Source organism: Equus przewalskii, chromosome 16 (genome assembly GCF_037783145.1).
Source record: "Equus przewalskii isolate Varuska chromosome 16, EquPr2, whole genome shotgun sequence".
NCBI lineage: Eukaryota > Metazoa > Chordata > Mammalia > Perissodactyla > Equidae > Equus > Equus przewalskii.
The window spans coordinates 259851-277970 of NC_091846.1; the positions used below are offsets into that span (position 1 = coordinate 259851).

General features: G+C 40.2%; 1 protein-coding gene across 3 annotated transcripts in view; it reads right to left on the reverse strand.

Annotated features, from left to right (window-relative positions):
- CPAP (centrosome assembly and centriole elongation protein) overlaps positions 1-18120 on the reverse strand; it is a 55891-nt gene that overhangs the window by 11888 nt on the left and 25883 nt on the right. For 2 of the 3 annotated variants that reach the window (XM_070577755.1, XM_070577754.1), the window contains exons 10-11: positions 8507-8749; positions 4769-4853 (exon numbers count right to left, since the gene is read on the reverse strand). In XM_070577755.1, the coding sequence (XP_070433856.1) occupies positions 4769-4853; positions 8507-8749 (328 nt within the window). Of the gene's footprint in view, positions 1-4768; positions 4854-7859; positions 8032-8506; positions 8750-18120 lie in introns of those variants that run through there. The other variant, XM_070577756.1, reaches the window with a different exon arrangement.

Below are 18120 nucleotides of genomic sequence, written 5' to 3' on the forward strand. Positions count from 1 at the left end.
AGACTGGATATAGAAGGACATAGCTCAACATAACAAAGGCCATAGATGAGAAACACACATCTATCATTATACTCAACAGTGAAAAATTGCGAGCTTTTCCTCTAAGATCAGCAACAAGAAAAGGATGCCAATCTCACCACTTTTATTCAATATAGTACTGGAAATCCTACCTGGAGCAATTAGGCAAGACAAAGATAAAAGGCACCCAAATTGGAAAGGAAGTAAAACTGTCGTTTCTGCCAATGATACAATTTTATACATAGAAAATCCCAATGACTAACTAAAAAAATTGTTAAAACTAATCAATGAATTCAGTAAAGTTGCAGGATATAAAATCAACAACAAAAATCAGTTGCACTTCTATATTCTAATAATGGAACATCTGAAAAAGAAACAAAGAAAATTATAACATTCACAATAGCATGGAAAACAATAAAATATTTAAAAATAAATTTAAACAAGGAAGTGAAAGATCTGTACAATGAAAACTACAAAACTGTGTTGAAAGAAATCAAAGATACAAACAAATGGAAAGACATCTCCGGTTCATGGATGGGAAAAATTAACATTGTTAAAATGTTCACACTGCCCAAAGCCATCTACAGATTGAACCCAATCCCTACCAAAATCCAATGGAAACAGAAATAGAAAAAATTCCTAAAATTTGTATGCAACCACAATAGACCCCCAAAGAGCCAAAGCAATCCCAAGAAGAAAGAACAAAGCCTGAGACGTCACAATTCCTGACTTACAACTATACTACAAAGCTACAGTAATTAAAACAGTATATGGGGCTGGCCCTGTGGCCGAGTGGTTAAGTTCACGTGTTCTGCTTCAGTGGCCCAGGGTTTTGCTGGTTCGGATCCTGGGTACGGACATGGCACCACTCATCAAGCCATGCTGAGGTGGCATCCCACACAGCACAACCGGAGGGACCTACAACTAGAATATACATAACTGGGGGGCTTTGGGGAGAAGAAGAAGAAGAAAAAAAAAAGATTGGCAATAGATGTTGGCTCAGGTGCAAATCTTTAAAAAAACACAAAAAAACAGTATGGTACTGGCATAAAAACAGACATTCAGACCCATGGAACAGAATAGCCAAGAATTAACCCTCCATATATATGGTCAACTGATATATAGCAAGGGAGCCAAGAATGCCCAATAAGGAAAGGATAGTGTCTTCAACAAACGAAGTTGCAAAAACTGGATAAACACACACAGAAAAATGAAATTGGACCCCTATCTTATACCACTCACAAAAATTAACTCGAAAAGGATCAAAGGCTTAAACATAGACCTGACACCATAAAACTTCTAGTAAAAAACATAAGGGAGAACCTACTCAACACTGGTCTTGGCAACAACTTCTTGAATATGACACCAAAAGCACAAGAAACAAAAGCAAAAATCAACAAGTCAAACAGCATCAAACTTAAAAGCTTCTGCATAGCAAAAAAAAACTATCAAACAAATGAAAAGGCAACCTAAGAACTGGAGAAAATTTTTGCAAACCATATTATCAGATGAGTTAATATCCAAATTATACAATGAACTCATACAACTCAGTAACGACAACAAAACTCCAATTAAAAAATGGGCAGAGGAACCAAATAGACATTTCCCAAAGAAGACATCCAAATGGCCAACAGGTACATGAAAAGATGCTTAATATCACTAACCATCAGGGAAATGAACATCAAAACCATAATGGGACATCACCTCACACCTGTTAAAATGGCCATCATCAAGAAGACAAGAGAGGGCTGGCCCAGTGGTGTAGAGGTTAAGTTTCCGTGCTCCACTTTGGGAGCCCAGGTTTGCGGGTTCAGATCCCAGGTGCAGAACTACACCATTCATCAAGCCATGCTGTGGCAGCGACCCACATACAAAATGGGGGAAGACTGGCACAGATGTTAGCTCAGGGCCAACCTTCCTCAAGCAAAAAGAGGAGGCTTGGTGGGGCCAGCCCAGTGGTGCAGGAGTTAAGTTCACATGCTCTACTTTGGAGGCCTGGGGTTTGCTGGTTTGGATCCTGGGTGCGGACCTACGCACCACTTGTCAAGCAATGCTGTGCAGGCATCCCACATACAAAAAGTAGAGGAAGATGGACACGAATGTTAGCTCAGGGCCAGTCTTCCTCAACAAAAAGAGGAGGATTAGTGGCAGATATTAGCTGAGAGCTAATCTTCCCCAAAAAATAAAACACCAAAAAAACACCGAGGTGGTTTGGCAATGGTTGTTAGCTCATAGCCAATCTTCCTCACCAAAAAAAAAGGGCGGGGGCGGGGGGGAGACAAGTGATACTAAGGAAAAAGAACCCTTGTACACTACTACACTACACTGTTGATGGGAATGTAAACTGGTTCAACCACTATGAAAAACAATATGGAAGTTCCAGAAAAAATTAAAAATAGATCTACCATATGATCCAGCAATTCCACTTCTGGGTATATAAGCAAAGGAAATGAAAATAGGATACTGAAGAGATATATGTACTCCCATGCTTACTGCAGCATTATTCACAATAGCCAAGATATGGAAACAATCTAAGTGCCCATCAATGAATGAATAGATAAAGAAAATATGGTATATATACATACAATGGAATATTATTCAGCCATGAGACAAAAGGACATCCTGCCATTTGTGACAAAATGGATGGACCTTGAGGATATTATGCTAAGTGCGCTAAGTCAGAGAAAGACAAATACTGTATAAAACTTATATATGGAATCTAAAAAAGCCAAACTCATAAAAACAGACAGTAAAACTGGTTATCAAGGGCTGGGGGTTGGGAGATAGGAGAGATGCTGTTTAAAGTACAAACTTGCAAGCTCCTAGAGATCTAATGCACAGCATAATGAATACAGACAACAATATTGTATTATAACCATCAAACTTACTAAGAGACTAATCTCAATTACTCCAACCACTAAAAAGAAATGACAATTCTGCAATGAGATAGAGGTGCTAATTATCGCTACACTGGCAATCATATTATAATATATAAATGTATCAAATCAACATGCTGTACGCCTTAAATTTACACAATGTTATATGTCAAATATATTTCAGTTAAAAAAAGATAAAGAATTTTGGTTCAACAAAAGGTAATATAAAGGGTAAAAGAACAAGCCACAGACTGGGAGAAGATATTTGCAATACATATAACTGTTAAAGGATTATGATTGGGGGGACCCTCCCATAAATCAATAAAGAAAAAGACAGACAACTCCAAAGAATGATGAATAAAAGACCTGAACAACTTCTCAAAAGAGGGAATCTTAATAGCTAATAAACATAGGCAAAGGTGTTCAACATAGTTAATAATCAGGGTGATGCAAATTAAAACTATAATGAGATGCTGTCACACTCCTACCAGACCGGCAAAAATTTAAGTCTGACAAGATCAAGTATTAACAAGGTGTGGAGCAAAGCAAGTACAGGTCAACATGATTAAATCTCAAAAATCATGTACAATGAAAGAAGACAACAGAATACATACAGTATGACTCTATTCAGAAAGCTCAAAAACAAGTAAAACAGTTTTCAGGGCTGTACCTATGAGAGTAGAAGCCACAAGGAAAAGCAAGGTAAGACGAGCACGGAGGGGGCGGTTCTAGGGGCTGCTCATCTATTTGTTCATCTAGGTGGCAGTTAACCAAGTATTTCCTTTATAATTATCAAATTGCATATGTTATATCAACTTTCCTAAATTTAATTCACAAAAATAATTTCTAAAACTTCCAGGAACATTAAAGACCCAGTTGTAAAAACAAAAGTTCATAGGAGAAAATAGTATATTTGTGAACTCAGGATTGAGGATTTCTAAAAGTCATGACAAACAAAAAACATAAAGATTGGTAAATTAAATATTAAAAGGTTTTAAAAAACATGTATATAGAACACAAACCAAAAAGTTAAACACAGATTGGGAGAAAATACTGGCAGTGCTTAACTTACAAAGGATTAGTATGCAGAAGAACCAACTTCAATAAGGAGAAACACCCACACACCCCCAAAGTTTTAACTGGTGAAAAGAAAAGAACAGGCAATTCACAAAAGAGGAATCCCAAACGCCCACTAACTATACAAAAAGATGTTCACATGACCTTACGAGTAGTCAGGGAAATGCATTTTAAAATTATACTAACCCACCATTTCACACCCAACTGACTGGCCAAACGTTTACAGTCTGACCAGGTCAAGCGTTAGCAAGCACAAAGAGCATATTCTGCTGATGGTAAAAACATGATAAAACCACTTTGCAGAGCAAAGGGAAAACCTCCTGAAGTTGCACAAACCTAATATGACCCAACATCCTACTCTTGATATATATCCCAGGGAAACTCATAAGATCAAGACGTGCTCTGCAGCCTTGTTCATTCTCATGACAAACCGGGAGAAAACCTGAATACCCATCAACAGGAAAACTTAACTGTGGCAGGTATATGTGGAATCTGTATAGATAATAAAATCAATAAACAGTTTATATTTATTAATGCAGATAAGTCAAAATATTGAGAGAAAAAAGCAAACTGTAGAGGGATACATAGAGTATGAAATAATATATACTGATTTATGGACACAATGTAGTAAAAGAATGAAAAACAAGAATGAGAATACTGTCGGGGGAAAATTAACTTGGGGAGTAAGATACAGAGGGGCTTCAATTATATTTACAATGTTTTATTTCTTAAATTGGGTGTAAATTCTCTATTCTTTAAACTGAAATATTTTATAAAAAGATCATGCAACTTCTTACCTTGTGTTGATAAATAGCTTTTCTTATATTTTTCTACCTGGGTTCCTGAAGAAATCTGACTCTTTTGAAATTGGACTGATGAATTCTATAATATGAGACAATTTTGAATATAAAATTAGTGTTAGTCTACATATTAGCACAATGAATGAAACTAACAGAACTCAGTTTGCAGTGAGAACATTCTAAGTTTGTCCATTCATGTTGTTCTCATCTATCACTATCAGCCAGAGTGAACAAGCTGTTATCTATGAATGAACTACACACCAACACACACCACCTTTGGAAATACATTCATTTTTCAAGTGACAGCATAACAGACAATGTAAAACAAAACAGTTTTCTGTGACTGTGACCAGATTAGCCAGAGGACAAGGCAGGAACTCATGGTCCACATCCACAAACCCTCCAATCTCAACCTGTGAACGCGTCCCTCACCATCTTGCTCTAACACTCAAACTGAGCCCTAGCTGCAGCTGAGAAGATTGCTCATCACTGTCCACTGCCAGGGATGGAAGTTTCTTGCCTTCAGAGCTCACACCCCTAGGTTTAGAGGTAGGGTAGATGTCCACCTTGCTACCCATCACCGCTTCCAACAAAACTTCTCTCTCTCCCCACTAACCACCCTGCCACAGCTGTGTGTCTCACATCCATGTACTTGCCACCATGCACCCTCCTTGCGAGGAGATGACAGTGCAATGCCTTCACTTCCGTTTCTTGACCTACTCTCCCTCCAATCTGTACTCTATCCTACCTCAACCATGCACTCCAAAGGGCACAATCTGGAACTAGTCATTATCAATACCTACAATTATCAATAACTGCAAAAATCTCGACTTCAAAGCATTCAAATCCAGAATGTGGGGCATTCTACAAAATTACTAGCCTGGTCTATTCAAAAAGCCAATACAATTTAATAAAATGCTAAAGTATTTAGGGGTGAGATGCCATGATTTCTGCAATTACCTTCAAATGGTTCAGCAAAATACATATACATATATTTGCATACGGCAAAATGTTAACAGTGCTTGCATCTAGGTGAGCAGTCAGGTGTTCATCGTACTATTCTGTCAAAGTTCTCTATTTGGGGAAGCTTCACAATAAAATGTTTGGGGAAGAGGGGAGAATTCCACTTTCTAACTACCATATCCCATCCCTCCAGCTCATTCCTCTAATACCCTGACACCAACAATGCTTACAGCCTACAGGGTCCTACAATTCATTGATCCATGAGTTTTGTATGTCCCTCCAAACCTTGCAGCCCATGCCCTTCTTATGCAGCTTCAAGCCATGGTTCACTGCAGTCACTCTTGTCGCACATACTATTTCCATGCCCCTCTCTCACTCTGTGGGCGCCTGGATGACCACACCTCTTCTAAAATATAACTCTTCACCCCCTACACCCAAAAAGCTGAAAAAGAAAAAAATAATGTCAACAACTCTCTTGAAATATATGGTCTCTAACCTACATGGGCCCCCAATGCACCCCAGGAATCAACCTACACTTCCCCAGCCCCGTTGCTTTCCACTCTCTTAGACAACTATTTCACACTTCCTCCCATCTCCTCAAGCCTCCTACAACTCCTCCATCCTCACTCTCAGCTGATGACTGCGCTCCCACTTCGCTGAGAAAGTTAAAGCCTTAGGAGGGAACTTCCTACCAACGGGCACCACACCTCTAGCCTGCAGTCCATAGCTTAGACTTTCTGTTACTAGGAATGAACTATTCGTGCTCCTGGCCAAGGCCAGGCCCCTACTTCGTTCCCTACATCCCATCTTCTCTCATGCAGGAACATTGCTTTAACAACTCTCTCACTTTCTCCTGCATCAATATTTGCCTCTCTACTGAAGCAATTCTACCAAATACACAAACACTTGTTAATTTTCCCATCTTAAAGAAAAATCTTCCCCTACAGCCACTACCCCATCTCCTTACATTTACCGCAGAACTTCTCCACAAAGCTCTTACTCTGTCTGAAACCGCCCATTCTCTTATCCAGACAGGCTTTTATCTTCAACACATCTCTACTTTGCAAATCCAGTGACCAATATCCAGTTCTCATCTTACTGAGGAGCATCATTGACACTGCTGGCCACTCTCCTCTCTGAGGTACTTCTTTACTCGGCTCTCAGGGCACCAGACCAGCCTCCTTTACCTCATACTCACTGGTTGTTCACCTGCCTCATCCTCCTGCTTTTCACAACCTGGATCAGTACTTGGATCTCTTCACTATCCACTTTCAGCCTTGGTGATTTCTCCCAGCCCAAAGCTTTACCACACATTCCGATAACTCCAAACTTCTAGCTCCACCCTGACCGTCTCCTGCTATATGTATAACTGCCCAGTTAACATCTCCACCTCATGTCTAATAGGCACTTCAAACTTATCTTCTCTAAACCTGAGCTCCTAATAGCTATGCCCCTGAGAAATATGTGTTCTCTTCTTGTGGTCCCTCATTATAAATGGAAATTCTATTAGGCCAAAAAGCTACACTGAACTTGGAAGCCACTCTTGATTCCTTTCTTGCTGTCACACCCCATATCCAGTTCATCAATAAATCCCAGCCACTCCTCAACTGTCCACGGCCACTGGCCCAGTCTAAGCCACCATCATATCTGGTCTGAATTACTGCCAACAATCGCCACACTCCCCCCTCAGTCTATTCTTTAGTCTACAGCACAGAGAGTGAGCTTACTAAAATAAAGCATTAGCCCACCCCTCAGTCAAAGCCCTCAGGGGAAATTAGCCCTCCCCATGTCACTCAGAGGAAAAAGCCCAAGTGCTTGCGGGAATCTATTAAGGCCTAATGAAATCTGTACCCACCACCCTCCGTCACGTCTCAGATCCCCTACTATTCTCCTCACTTACTCTACTCCAACCACACCAGCCTCAGGCCTTGCTCACTGTCAGGCAGATGGCCTCCAGGCCTCGGGGCTCCTCTCTTGCTCTGCTCCTCACCTGGGCTCAGCCTGGTTTACGCACGCCTCTCCTTAGGCCATGATTCAAACGGCACTTTCTCAGTAACGCCTTCCTGGGCCATCCTATCTAAAACTCAACACCCCTAACCCCAACAGTTATCTCCACTTCCTTGCCTTTTCTCCTTACTTCTTGTCATTATGGCACACACCATATATTTTATTTATTTATCTTATTTACAGTCTTTCTCCTGTCACAAGAATATAAGTTCCAAGAGGGTACGGAAGTCGGTCTGTTGTTCTCACTGCTTTATACCCAGTGCCTAAAGGCAGTGTCGGGCACACCACAGCTGTGAATACAGATGAATGAAAGACCAATTACTTGATTCAAAAGGATCATATGCATGTGACTTTCTGCAAAAACTTCACTTCGCTGTTTTAACTGAGAGTATCTGCCTATTGTGGCATAATTCCTTCATAAGAATTATAAAAGTGAACTTGAAAACTACCTGTATAGCAATGCTCAAAACATTTTTTATTGTGGTAAACTATATATAATAAAATTTACCATCTTAACCATTTTGAAGTGTACAGGTAATGGTGTTAAATACATTCACATTGTCGTGCTACCATCACCACCATCCATCTCCAAAACTCTTTTCATCTTGCAAAACTGAAACTCTAGACTCACGAAACAACAACTCCTCATTTTCCCCTCCCCAGCCCTGGCAACCACCTGTCTACTTTCTGCCTCTATGAATTTGACTGCTCAAATATTTAACATCTTCCCCTGACTTGACACAACCAGCTGGCCTCCAAACCTACCATGGACCCATCTTTTTTCACAGCAGTCACACACTGCCCCGTCTTGGTGCTGCTCTCGGTAGCTTCTGCTTTCTTCCAGGCATCTAGTCGGAATCTTTCCATCACTTTTATTTCTTCCCGGAGGTCTGTGTTCTCTTTGACCAAAACTTCTATCTGGCTTCTAAGACGACCATGTGTGCTTGACCATTTTGCTTCCTTTCTTTTCAAATCTTCCTGTAAATCTGCTATCTGCTGTTTCAAAGCCTCTCAAAAAAAAAGCATTACCAGAATTACAACAATGCAACAGAAGACAAGAGGCACAGTAACGAAAAAGAACAGCTAGAACGAGCACAGACAGTAGAAAAGGGAAGACTTAGTCAATCACATTTCAATAACACCGGGTTCTCCAGGAAGGGAAGAGGGTTCAGGCTACCTCATACCACTAACGAAATTCATTCCAGAAGTCAGGAGAGAGAGTTCACTGCAGTAATACTGCCAGGAGGTAACAGAGGTCTCAACTCAGATAGGAAATGAAAAAGAAACAGATAAACGGGGGACACCTGGTGAAGAAAAAAATTAATAGGAATTTATGACTAATTGAAAGAAGACCTAAGGTAAAGGGAAGAATAAAAGATGCAAAGTCAAAACTACCAGCCCTGAAAACTGATTCTTTTTGGAATTCATAAGAAGAAACAGGTTTTAAGAAAGTAAGTTGTTCTAGATGAAGTAAATGACATTAAGTGAAGACACTCCTGGAAATGTCTAGAAGCAACTTCCACCTGTACAAATAGAAATCAAGACAGACATGAGAACTAAGGAGAGATTAGTCATCTACATGGCTTATGTAGGGCAAGTTATGAGGACTGGCTGAGAGTTGAGGAAAGGAGAACAGACAGAAGCAAGACAGCATTTACCACCTGAGAACCCACTCAGATAGGAGACTGAAGGCTGCGAAGAACCCTAACCACCTCATGAATACACACGTAAAATCTGACATCCGTCCTTTCCCATGTAAGCCTCACAACAGCCAACAAAGTAGACCACATGGCAGAAGAAGTAACTAGGGCTCAGAAGACTCCTGCTTGGGGGGTTATATCACACAGAGCAGAGACTCTGCATCTGGGTGAGATCAAGGCTCGAATTCTCATTATGTGCCATAAAAGCTCTTGAAACAAGGTCATTAACCTCCCTAAACATCAGCCTCCCTACCTATAAAATCGTGGAGTATAACCAATAAATGAGCAATTTCTAACTGGTGAGCATTTTTACCATGTGGGAAAATAGACTTATTAACACTAACATGGTAACAAATAATTCTAAATAGGTTAGGAATTCAAAGGCAAATAAGCAAGACAGAGAAAGACAAATACTGTATGGTATCACTTATATGTGGAATCCTAGGGGGGAAAAAAGCTGATTTCATAAAAGCAAAATAGAAGGGTGGTTCCCAGGGGCTGGCGGGAGAGGGAAATGGAGTGACGTAGTCAAAGGATACAAACTTCCAGTTATAAGAATAAATTCTGAGAAGCTAACGCACAGCATGGTGACTATAGTTGATAATACAGTACTTGATACTTCAAAGTTGCTAAGAGTAGATCTTAAGCATTCTCACCACACACACACAGAGTTAGCTATGTAAGGTGATGGTTAATTATCTTAATTTTGATAATCACACCACAACGTATGTGTATACCAAATCATCACACTGTACACTTTAAATGTATACAATTATACCAATGCTACTGCCACAAAAAAAAAACGTGTTAAGAGTGTAAAAAAATAAAAAATAATTTTTATGTTGATTGCATGCGGAAATGATAATATTTTGGATAGACTGAGTTAAATAAAATGCATTATTAAAATGTTTTAATTTTTATTTTGTTTTTTGATAAAAATAAATATAAATAAATACATACAATTAATTTGAACAGATATTTCTCCAAAGAAGACACACGACGGCCAACAGGTACATGAAAGGATGTTCAACGTTATTAACTATCAGGGAAATGCAAATCAAAACTACAATGAGATATCACGTCCCTCCCTTCAGAATGGTTATAACTAACAAGACAGGAAACAACAAGTGTTGGAGAGGATGTGGAGAAAAGGGAACTCATACACTGCTGATGGGAGTGCAAGCTGGTGCAGCCAGGATGGAAAACAGTATGGAGATTCCTCAAAAAATTAAGAATAGAACTACCATATGACCCAGCTATTCCACTGCTGGATATTTATCCAAAGAACATGAAAACACGAATGCAAAAATATACATGCACCTCTATGTCCACCAGAGCAGTATTCACAATAGCCAAGACTTGGAAGCAATGTAGGTGCCCATCAAGCAAAGAACAGATAAAGAAGAGGTGGTATATATACACAACGGAATGCTACTCAGCAGTAAGAAATGATGAAATCCAGCCATTGTGACAACATGGATTGACCCTGAGGGTATTGTGCTAAGCGAAATAAGTCAGAGGGAGAAAGTCAAATACCACATGATCTCACTCATAAGTTGAAGATAAAAACAACAAACAATCACATAGAGAAATAGAGATTGAACTGGTGGTTACGAGAGGGGATGTGGGGAGAGGGGAGAGCAAAAGGGGTGATTAGGCACATGTATATGGTGATGGATTGTAATTAGTCTTTGGGTGGGGAACATGATGTAATCTACACAGAAATTGAAATATAATGATGTACACCTAAAATTTATATGTTATAAACCAATGTTATCACAATTAAAAAAATAATAAAAAATAAATTTTAAATATATATACAATTAAATTTTTCAATTATTCTTCAATAACATTAAAAAAATAATTCATTAGCAATTAATATTTATAAAATATCTATCAACTATCAGGTACTATTATAGGTCCCTGGAATACAAAGAACAAAACAAAGATTGCAGGGAGAGTTATTTTGGAAAGTGACACGGGGCTATGGAAGAAAAAGCCAGGTAGGTAGGAGGAATTAGTGTGGCTGGGGATAGAGGCATGTGCAGGGAAGGTGAGCTGCAGTACTAAATATAAACATGGCAGGTCTCATTGAAGAAGGACCTGAAGGAGGTGGAGAACGAGCCACATGGCTGTCCAGGGGAAGAGCATTCCCAGAAGCACCAGCAAACACACCAGGAAGAAGGGTGCCTGGCACAGCTGCAGAACAGCAAGGAGGCCAGCGAGCTGGGGCAGAATGCACAAGGGGGAGCAGCAGATGACGTGAAAAAGGTAAAAGAACACCAGATCATATAGGAACTTGAGGCCGCTATGAGGACTGGGGCTATTACAAGACAAAAGGGGAGCCATGGAAGGGCCATGAGCAGAGAGGGGACATGACCTAGTTTCCTAATGGAAGAATCCCCAGCCACTGCATGGCAAAGAAACCGCAGGGACAAGTGTGACAGCAGAGACCACACGGCCAGCTAGTCCACTAACTCCGAGATGGCAATTCAAATCTGGGTAAGTTCTCTGACAGAATAGCATGGAGTATAAGAAAGAGAGAAGAGAATGATTCTAGGTTTCTGGCCCGAGCACATGGAAGGTCCAGGTGGCCGTCACCTGAGATGGGAGACGGCTGAGGGAGGGAAGACCAGGAGTGTACTTTCAGACATAACAAGGTGAAACGTCAGTAGCTAGTCAGATATACCAGACCAGTACAGAGAACAGTCTAGGCCAGGATTTAAGTTGGGGAATTTAGAATATAAATCATAATGTGCGCCATGAAACTCAATGAGGTCATCAAGGGAGGACACACTCTCCTCCCTGATGGATGAACTCCACCAGTAAGTTAAAGAGGACAAAAAAGCAAAGGAGAGTAAGATGAGTCAAGCAGCCCAGGGAAGGGAAAAGCTCAAGCATCAGGCATCCTGAGAGTCAGAAGAGTGAAGCCTGTGATGAGGAGTCATGTGCTGCTTATGAACAAGTCACACGAGGACCGAGAACTGGCCACCGGTCTACCATCCGAGGGGCTGGTGATCGACAGGGGCAGTTCCAGAGCCGTGGTATGGATGGAAGCCTAACTGTAGCGTGTATAGAGAGAACAGGAGGCGAGACCTCGAGACAGTGATACAGACAATGCTTTCAAGGAGTTTTGCTGCACAGGAACAAAGAAAGAAGGTTGTGGCTGACACGGGGCATGGAGAGATTTTAAGAAGTAACACCAAGTGTGTACACTGATGGAAAGATTCAGTAGAGAGTGGAAGATGGATGTTGTGGGAGAGACAGAGAAGAAATGCTGGAGCAGGGGTGTAGGTGTGAAAAGGTGAGACCTGGTATGTAAGCAGGGCTTTACCTACAAGCATGGACAATACATCTAAGCACAGAGGGAGGCAGAGCACATGGGTTCAGATGCCACAGGTGGCACCAAGGGTAGGGTCAGGGGGAAGTTCTCAGCCAAGTAGAAAGCAGGGTCTTTAGGAAAGAGTGAGGCCTCCACAAAGTGGGAGGCTTAAGAAGGGGGAGAGTACGAAATGGTCCTCTAGGAGAGTGGGAAAGGAGGCAGGATGGAAATATTACAGGCCCACTTGTGGTTCCTGCTCACAATTTTAGGGTAAGCCTGTTCCCTGTGAAATTTTTCTTCCAGCTAAATTAAGTGTTATGGGCACAGGGATGGAGTAGGCAGGAAACATAGGGTTGTAGTTTTGCCAAACAAAATCTGATGACTTGAGAAATGAGAGTAAAGAATATAAAGTAATGATTATAGTGACTGACTCTGGGGTGTAAGAACATAAGGGGCAGGTGAGTCGGATCAATGGTTTGAAAGCCCTAATGGAATGAAGGATTACTGGGGTGGAGTAATAGAGGGAGTGACAAATATTCATGTGCTTGCTCACAAAAGGCTAGGAAATAGAGTTTAAAATAAAAGCCAGAGTTTGCGAGTATTAATAACTGGGGGAATAGAGGCTGTCCAGTCTTACAGCTGTGGGAAACATAATCAAAAACAGGCTTACCAAAAGCAGTTTTGCACTAAAAGAACAATACGTCAGACAAATAAGCAGAAAGAGAAAGGTTACTGTGAGGCAGAGAAAATACAACATACAAATGTAGAGACGGGAAAGAAAGGCTGGGGAAAGGGTCTGTCCAGGGGAACAGCGCAAGACTTGCAAGGGAGGAAGGAACGCCACTATGAAGGGTCTTGTATGGCACGTGAAGGAGTTTGTATTTTTATCCCAAGAGGAAGCCAACTGAAGGATTCTGAACAGGAGAAGAACGTCAGGTTTCGTGTCAAAAGATCACTCTGACAGCAAGGGGAGGACAGAAGTGGAGAGGAAAGAGGGAGAGACAGAAATCAAGCTAAGAGATGAATGAAGAACAGAGAGACAGGTCAGACATGCAAGGAGGTGGGAGGAAGAGAAAGGGCCAGGATTGAAAAGATACACAGGAGATAAAGTCAAAAGAACTTACTGTCTGATGGGATTGGAAAGCGGAAGAGGTCCAGATTTCTATCCCAAGTGAATGGGGAAAAAGTCAGAAGGAAAGGCAGAGTTAGTAGGTATAGGATAAGTCACGTTTGAAACTCTCAGATAGAGCCAGCCACCTCACTAGACAGCGCCTCACAATCCTGGGCACTCAAATATCAGCTGAAAGAAGAAACAGATACACAGGTCTGTAGTTCAGTAAAGATCTGCCTGAAAATCAATGTGTAAGTTATCAATGAAACCTCAATGTATGAGAATCAGAATAAAGTTACATGATTAAGACAGAAAAATCAATGTGAACTCATGACTTCAGAGAGACACTGCCCTTCCCCAGTTCTGCCATTAGGACAGGAACCAATAGCAAGGAGAGCATGGAGGCCTACTGCCAATCCTCAGTGAACTCCTAATGGTAGAATAAAAGAAACAGGGCTCCTTGGAGGACAGCTAATTCAGATCTGGGGTAGGTTTAAGGGGGCGGGAAGCAAAAACCAGGTGGTCTCAGGGCTGGCCCAGTGGCATAGTGGTGAAGTTTGCACGCTCCGCTTCAGGAGCCTGGGGTTCACGGGTTTGGATCCCAGGTGCAGACCTACACACTGCTCATCAAGCCATGCTGTGGCAGCATCCCATATACAAAATAGAGGAAGATTGGCACAGATGTTAGCTCAGAGCCAATCTTCCCCACGAAAAAAACAAAAACAAAACAAAAAACACCAGGCGGTCTGATATAACCAATTGTCACAGAAAGCAGGGATACTTTCAAAAATTCAAGAGCAATGACAATGCTACAGAACAAGAAGCTGATGTACTTAAAGGAGCTCCCACTGGTCAAGTTGGGACCACTTGATTATCAAAAAGGAAATTTTGTAATTAATTAGACTAACTTCAGTTTGTGAAAGGCTGTAAGTCAATAACGATGAATGTTAATTCCAGGAAGACAGAAATGTCTTACTCATCAACAATTCCCCAGTGCTAAGAACAGTATCCAGTCATAAAGAATTCTCAATAAATTTGCTGAATGAATTCTCAAGAGTTAATATTTTTAAAAACAGCTATAATATAAAGGAAGGTTAACTATACCATCTCTTTAATCTTTGAATGATTTAATAAGTAGAAGAGTATCAGTAATACAGGTTTGTTTTCTATTAAGTATTTATCTGTTTTTAAAGTATGTGTTTCCAGGGGCCAGCCTGGTGGCTTAGTGGTGAACTTCTGCATACTCCGCTTCAGTGGCCCAGGTCTGGTTCCTGGGTGTGGACCTACACCACTCATCAGCCATGTTGTGGCAGTGACCCACATACAAAACAGAGAAGACTGGCCAGACGTCAGCTCAGGGCGAATCTTCCTCAGCAAAAAATAAATAAGTAAAGTATGTGTTTCCACAGTAGAAGCACAAAGAAGGGTAAATATAGGAAACTATGAATAAGCCAAAGAGTGTAAAAAAAGAAGGAACTGTACCCAAAACAGAAAGAAATAATGACTACCCCTCGTTACCCATGGTAACGAAGTATGAAAAGAGTCCAATACTTAAATCAACACTAATAGAGTAGAAGGAAGGTTTAAGAATGAATTATGAAATAGTCTAACATCCTAAAGAGAAGAGCTAACTCACCAATCCAACTCCTCACCTCCCAGAGATGAGGCCTGTAGATCAACACTGGCCAGAATCCAGGAGATAAGGCCTCTAGATGAACACTGTCCAGAACTTTCTGCAAGGATGGATATGTCCTAGACCTGTAGTGTCCAGTGTGATAGCTTACCAGCCACACATGGCTATTGAGTAACCTGAAATGTGGTTAATGTGACTGAGAAACTGAATTTTCAGTTTTATTTAATTTCAATTACCCTCAATTTAAATAGCCACAGGCGGCTAATGGCTAGCAGACTGGACAGAACAGGCTTAGAGAATAAGAGGATACAATACCTGAGGGAAAAGCATCAGGTTGCAAGAAAGTAAAATCTAAGTGTTATTCACATAAAGTAAAGTAAAACCATATCAAGAAAGCTTGTCCACTCTGGTTTGAATCACACTGGAAGTTGGAATCAGGCCCTGAGCCATGAGAAAGAGGGGAAGGCAGGGGAATCAATCTTATAATCTCAGGTAGTCTGAGAAGGTTTTTTCTTGCCTTTCGGGTCTCAGAAAATTTTCATAACATAGCAAGGTATCAAAATAAGCATTGCTTTACTCCTGGGAGATTCAGAAACAAGAAAAATGAAATGACAAACCCACTGTACAGATATGTTAGAACAGGCCATGGTTTTAATATAGTGAAAGGTTTTCTGATAGCTGAATTTGATTTTTACTACTGTATTATAGGTCACTTAATCTATAATCTTAATCTGTATTATAGACTATTTAAAAGAAATTCAAGTAAGTTTAGTATCAATTTTTAATCTTTTACCTTTCAGGTAAAGAGCAAAAAAAACACTAATAATTGATAGTAGAATTAAAAACTGGCATGGCATTGGGGCTGGCCTGGTGGTGTAGCAGTTAAGTTTGTGTGCTCCACTTTGGCAGCCCGGGGTTCAATGATTCGGATGCCAGGTGCAGACCTAGCACCGCTCATCAAGCCATGCTGTGGCAGGCGTCCCACATATAAAATAGAGGAAGATGGGCACGGATGTTAGCTCAGGGCCAATCTTCCTCAGCAAAAAGAGGAGGATTGGTAGCAGACGTTAGTTCAGGGCTAATATGCCTCAAAAAGAAAAGAAAATTGGCGTGACATTTATGGAGGGATAATCTTACAATGTCTACCAACATTCATACCCTTTAACCTAGAAATTTCACTTCCAGGAGTTTTTCCTACAGATATACTTGAATACGTAAGCTACATGGGGGCAAGGATGAATTTGTTTTGCTCACTACTGTATTCCCAGGACACGCCTGCTAAGTAGCAGGTATCCAATAACCAGGTGCTGAATGACCAAACAGAAGAACGACTGTGAGAGGCAATGTACATACAAAGTTATTCAGGACGGCACTTGTTATACACAGAAAAAGAACAGAAATAACATAAATGCTTAGTTAAGGAAATTATGGCACATCCCTATAACACAATTCTATTCAATGGTGAAATAAAGAATGAAGATGCTCCTTATGTTAAGATACAGAATGATTTCAGTACACTATTGTTAATTTTTTTTTTAATTAGGAATATATATACGTATTTGCTTAGAATTTCTCTGGAGAAATACAAGAGATTGGTAACATTGGCTGCTTCAAAAGAGAGGTGAATTAAGGGCCAGAGCGAGGGTGAGAGAGAGAGGTTTCACTGCATATCCTTTTCTACTTTCTGAATGGGAATATATTACCTTTTGAAATAAACATTTTAACAGATTACTAAAGTCTAACATATTAGATTTAATAAACTAAGCATTAACCAAAACCTAGTGGCACATTTCACCGACAAAAACAAATAAATGGAATTAAAGACCCTAACCAACAGGACGTGTGATAACTTAAGCTAGAGGTGTGCAGATGAGATTGTTCAAGGATAGTGTACTACATGGGAAAGGAAGAAAGCAAAGGACGGAACTCAAAAACACTAGTATTTAAAACATGATATATGGAAAAAAAACTAAATACAGAAGTGGAAGGTGAGCTTGCATTTTATGTTATAAGCAATGGACAGTCATTTAAAATTTTTCTTTTCATAAACTGAAAGTCTTTTGATGAAGTCCAATATATCTATCTTCTCTATTTTGTTCTTCGTGTCTTCTCTTGCAAATCTTTGCATATGCCAACGTCATGAATATATTCACCTAAGTTTTTTCTAGGTTTATAGTTTTAGCTAGAAATGCATTAGTTCTTTTTAACTACTACATTCCTCTAGTCATGTCTATTTCTAACTTTGAAATAAATAGGACTGATAATTTGGCCTATCAGTTTCTAAGTCTTAGAATTAAACAGCTAGTTAGTATATAGGCCTTAAAGTATTACAAATGAACAGAACTAACAGTATTTGGTGTGCAGTGGGTCAAAGAGATTAACACAACACTACACTGGTGAATTTCCAACTCCTGGCTTGTTAATTCATTCACGTCACTATCGTAGTCTTTTTTTGGGAAGCCTTTAGTAAGAAAAGAAGTGATATGTTTCACTCCTTAAAAGTCAAACTACAAAAGATGTTCCTGATGCAGTATCTCAGAAAGATTACTTGTTGAGTTAACGGATGATTAATAAGTTGATACCCAATTTCTCTTTGACACATCAAATAACTCT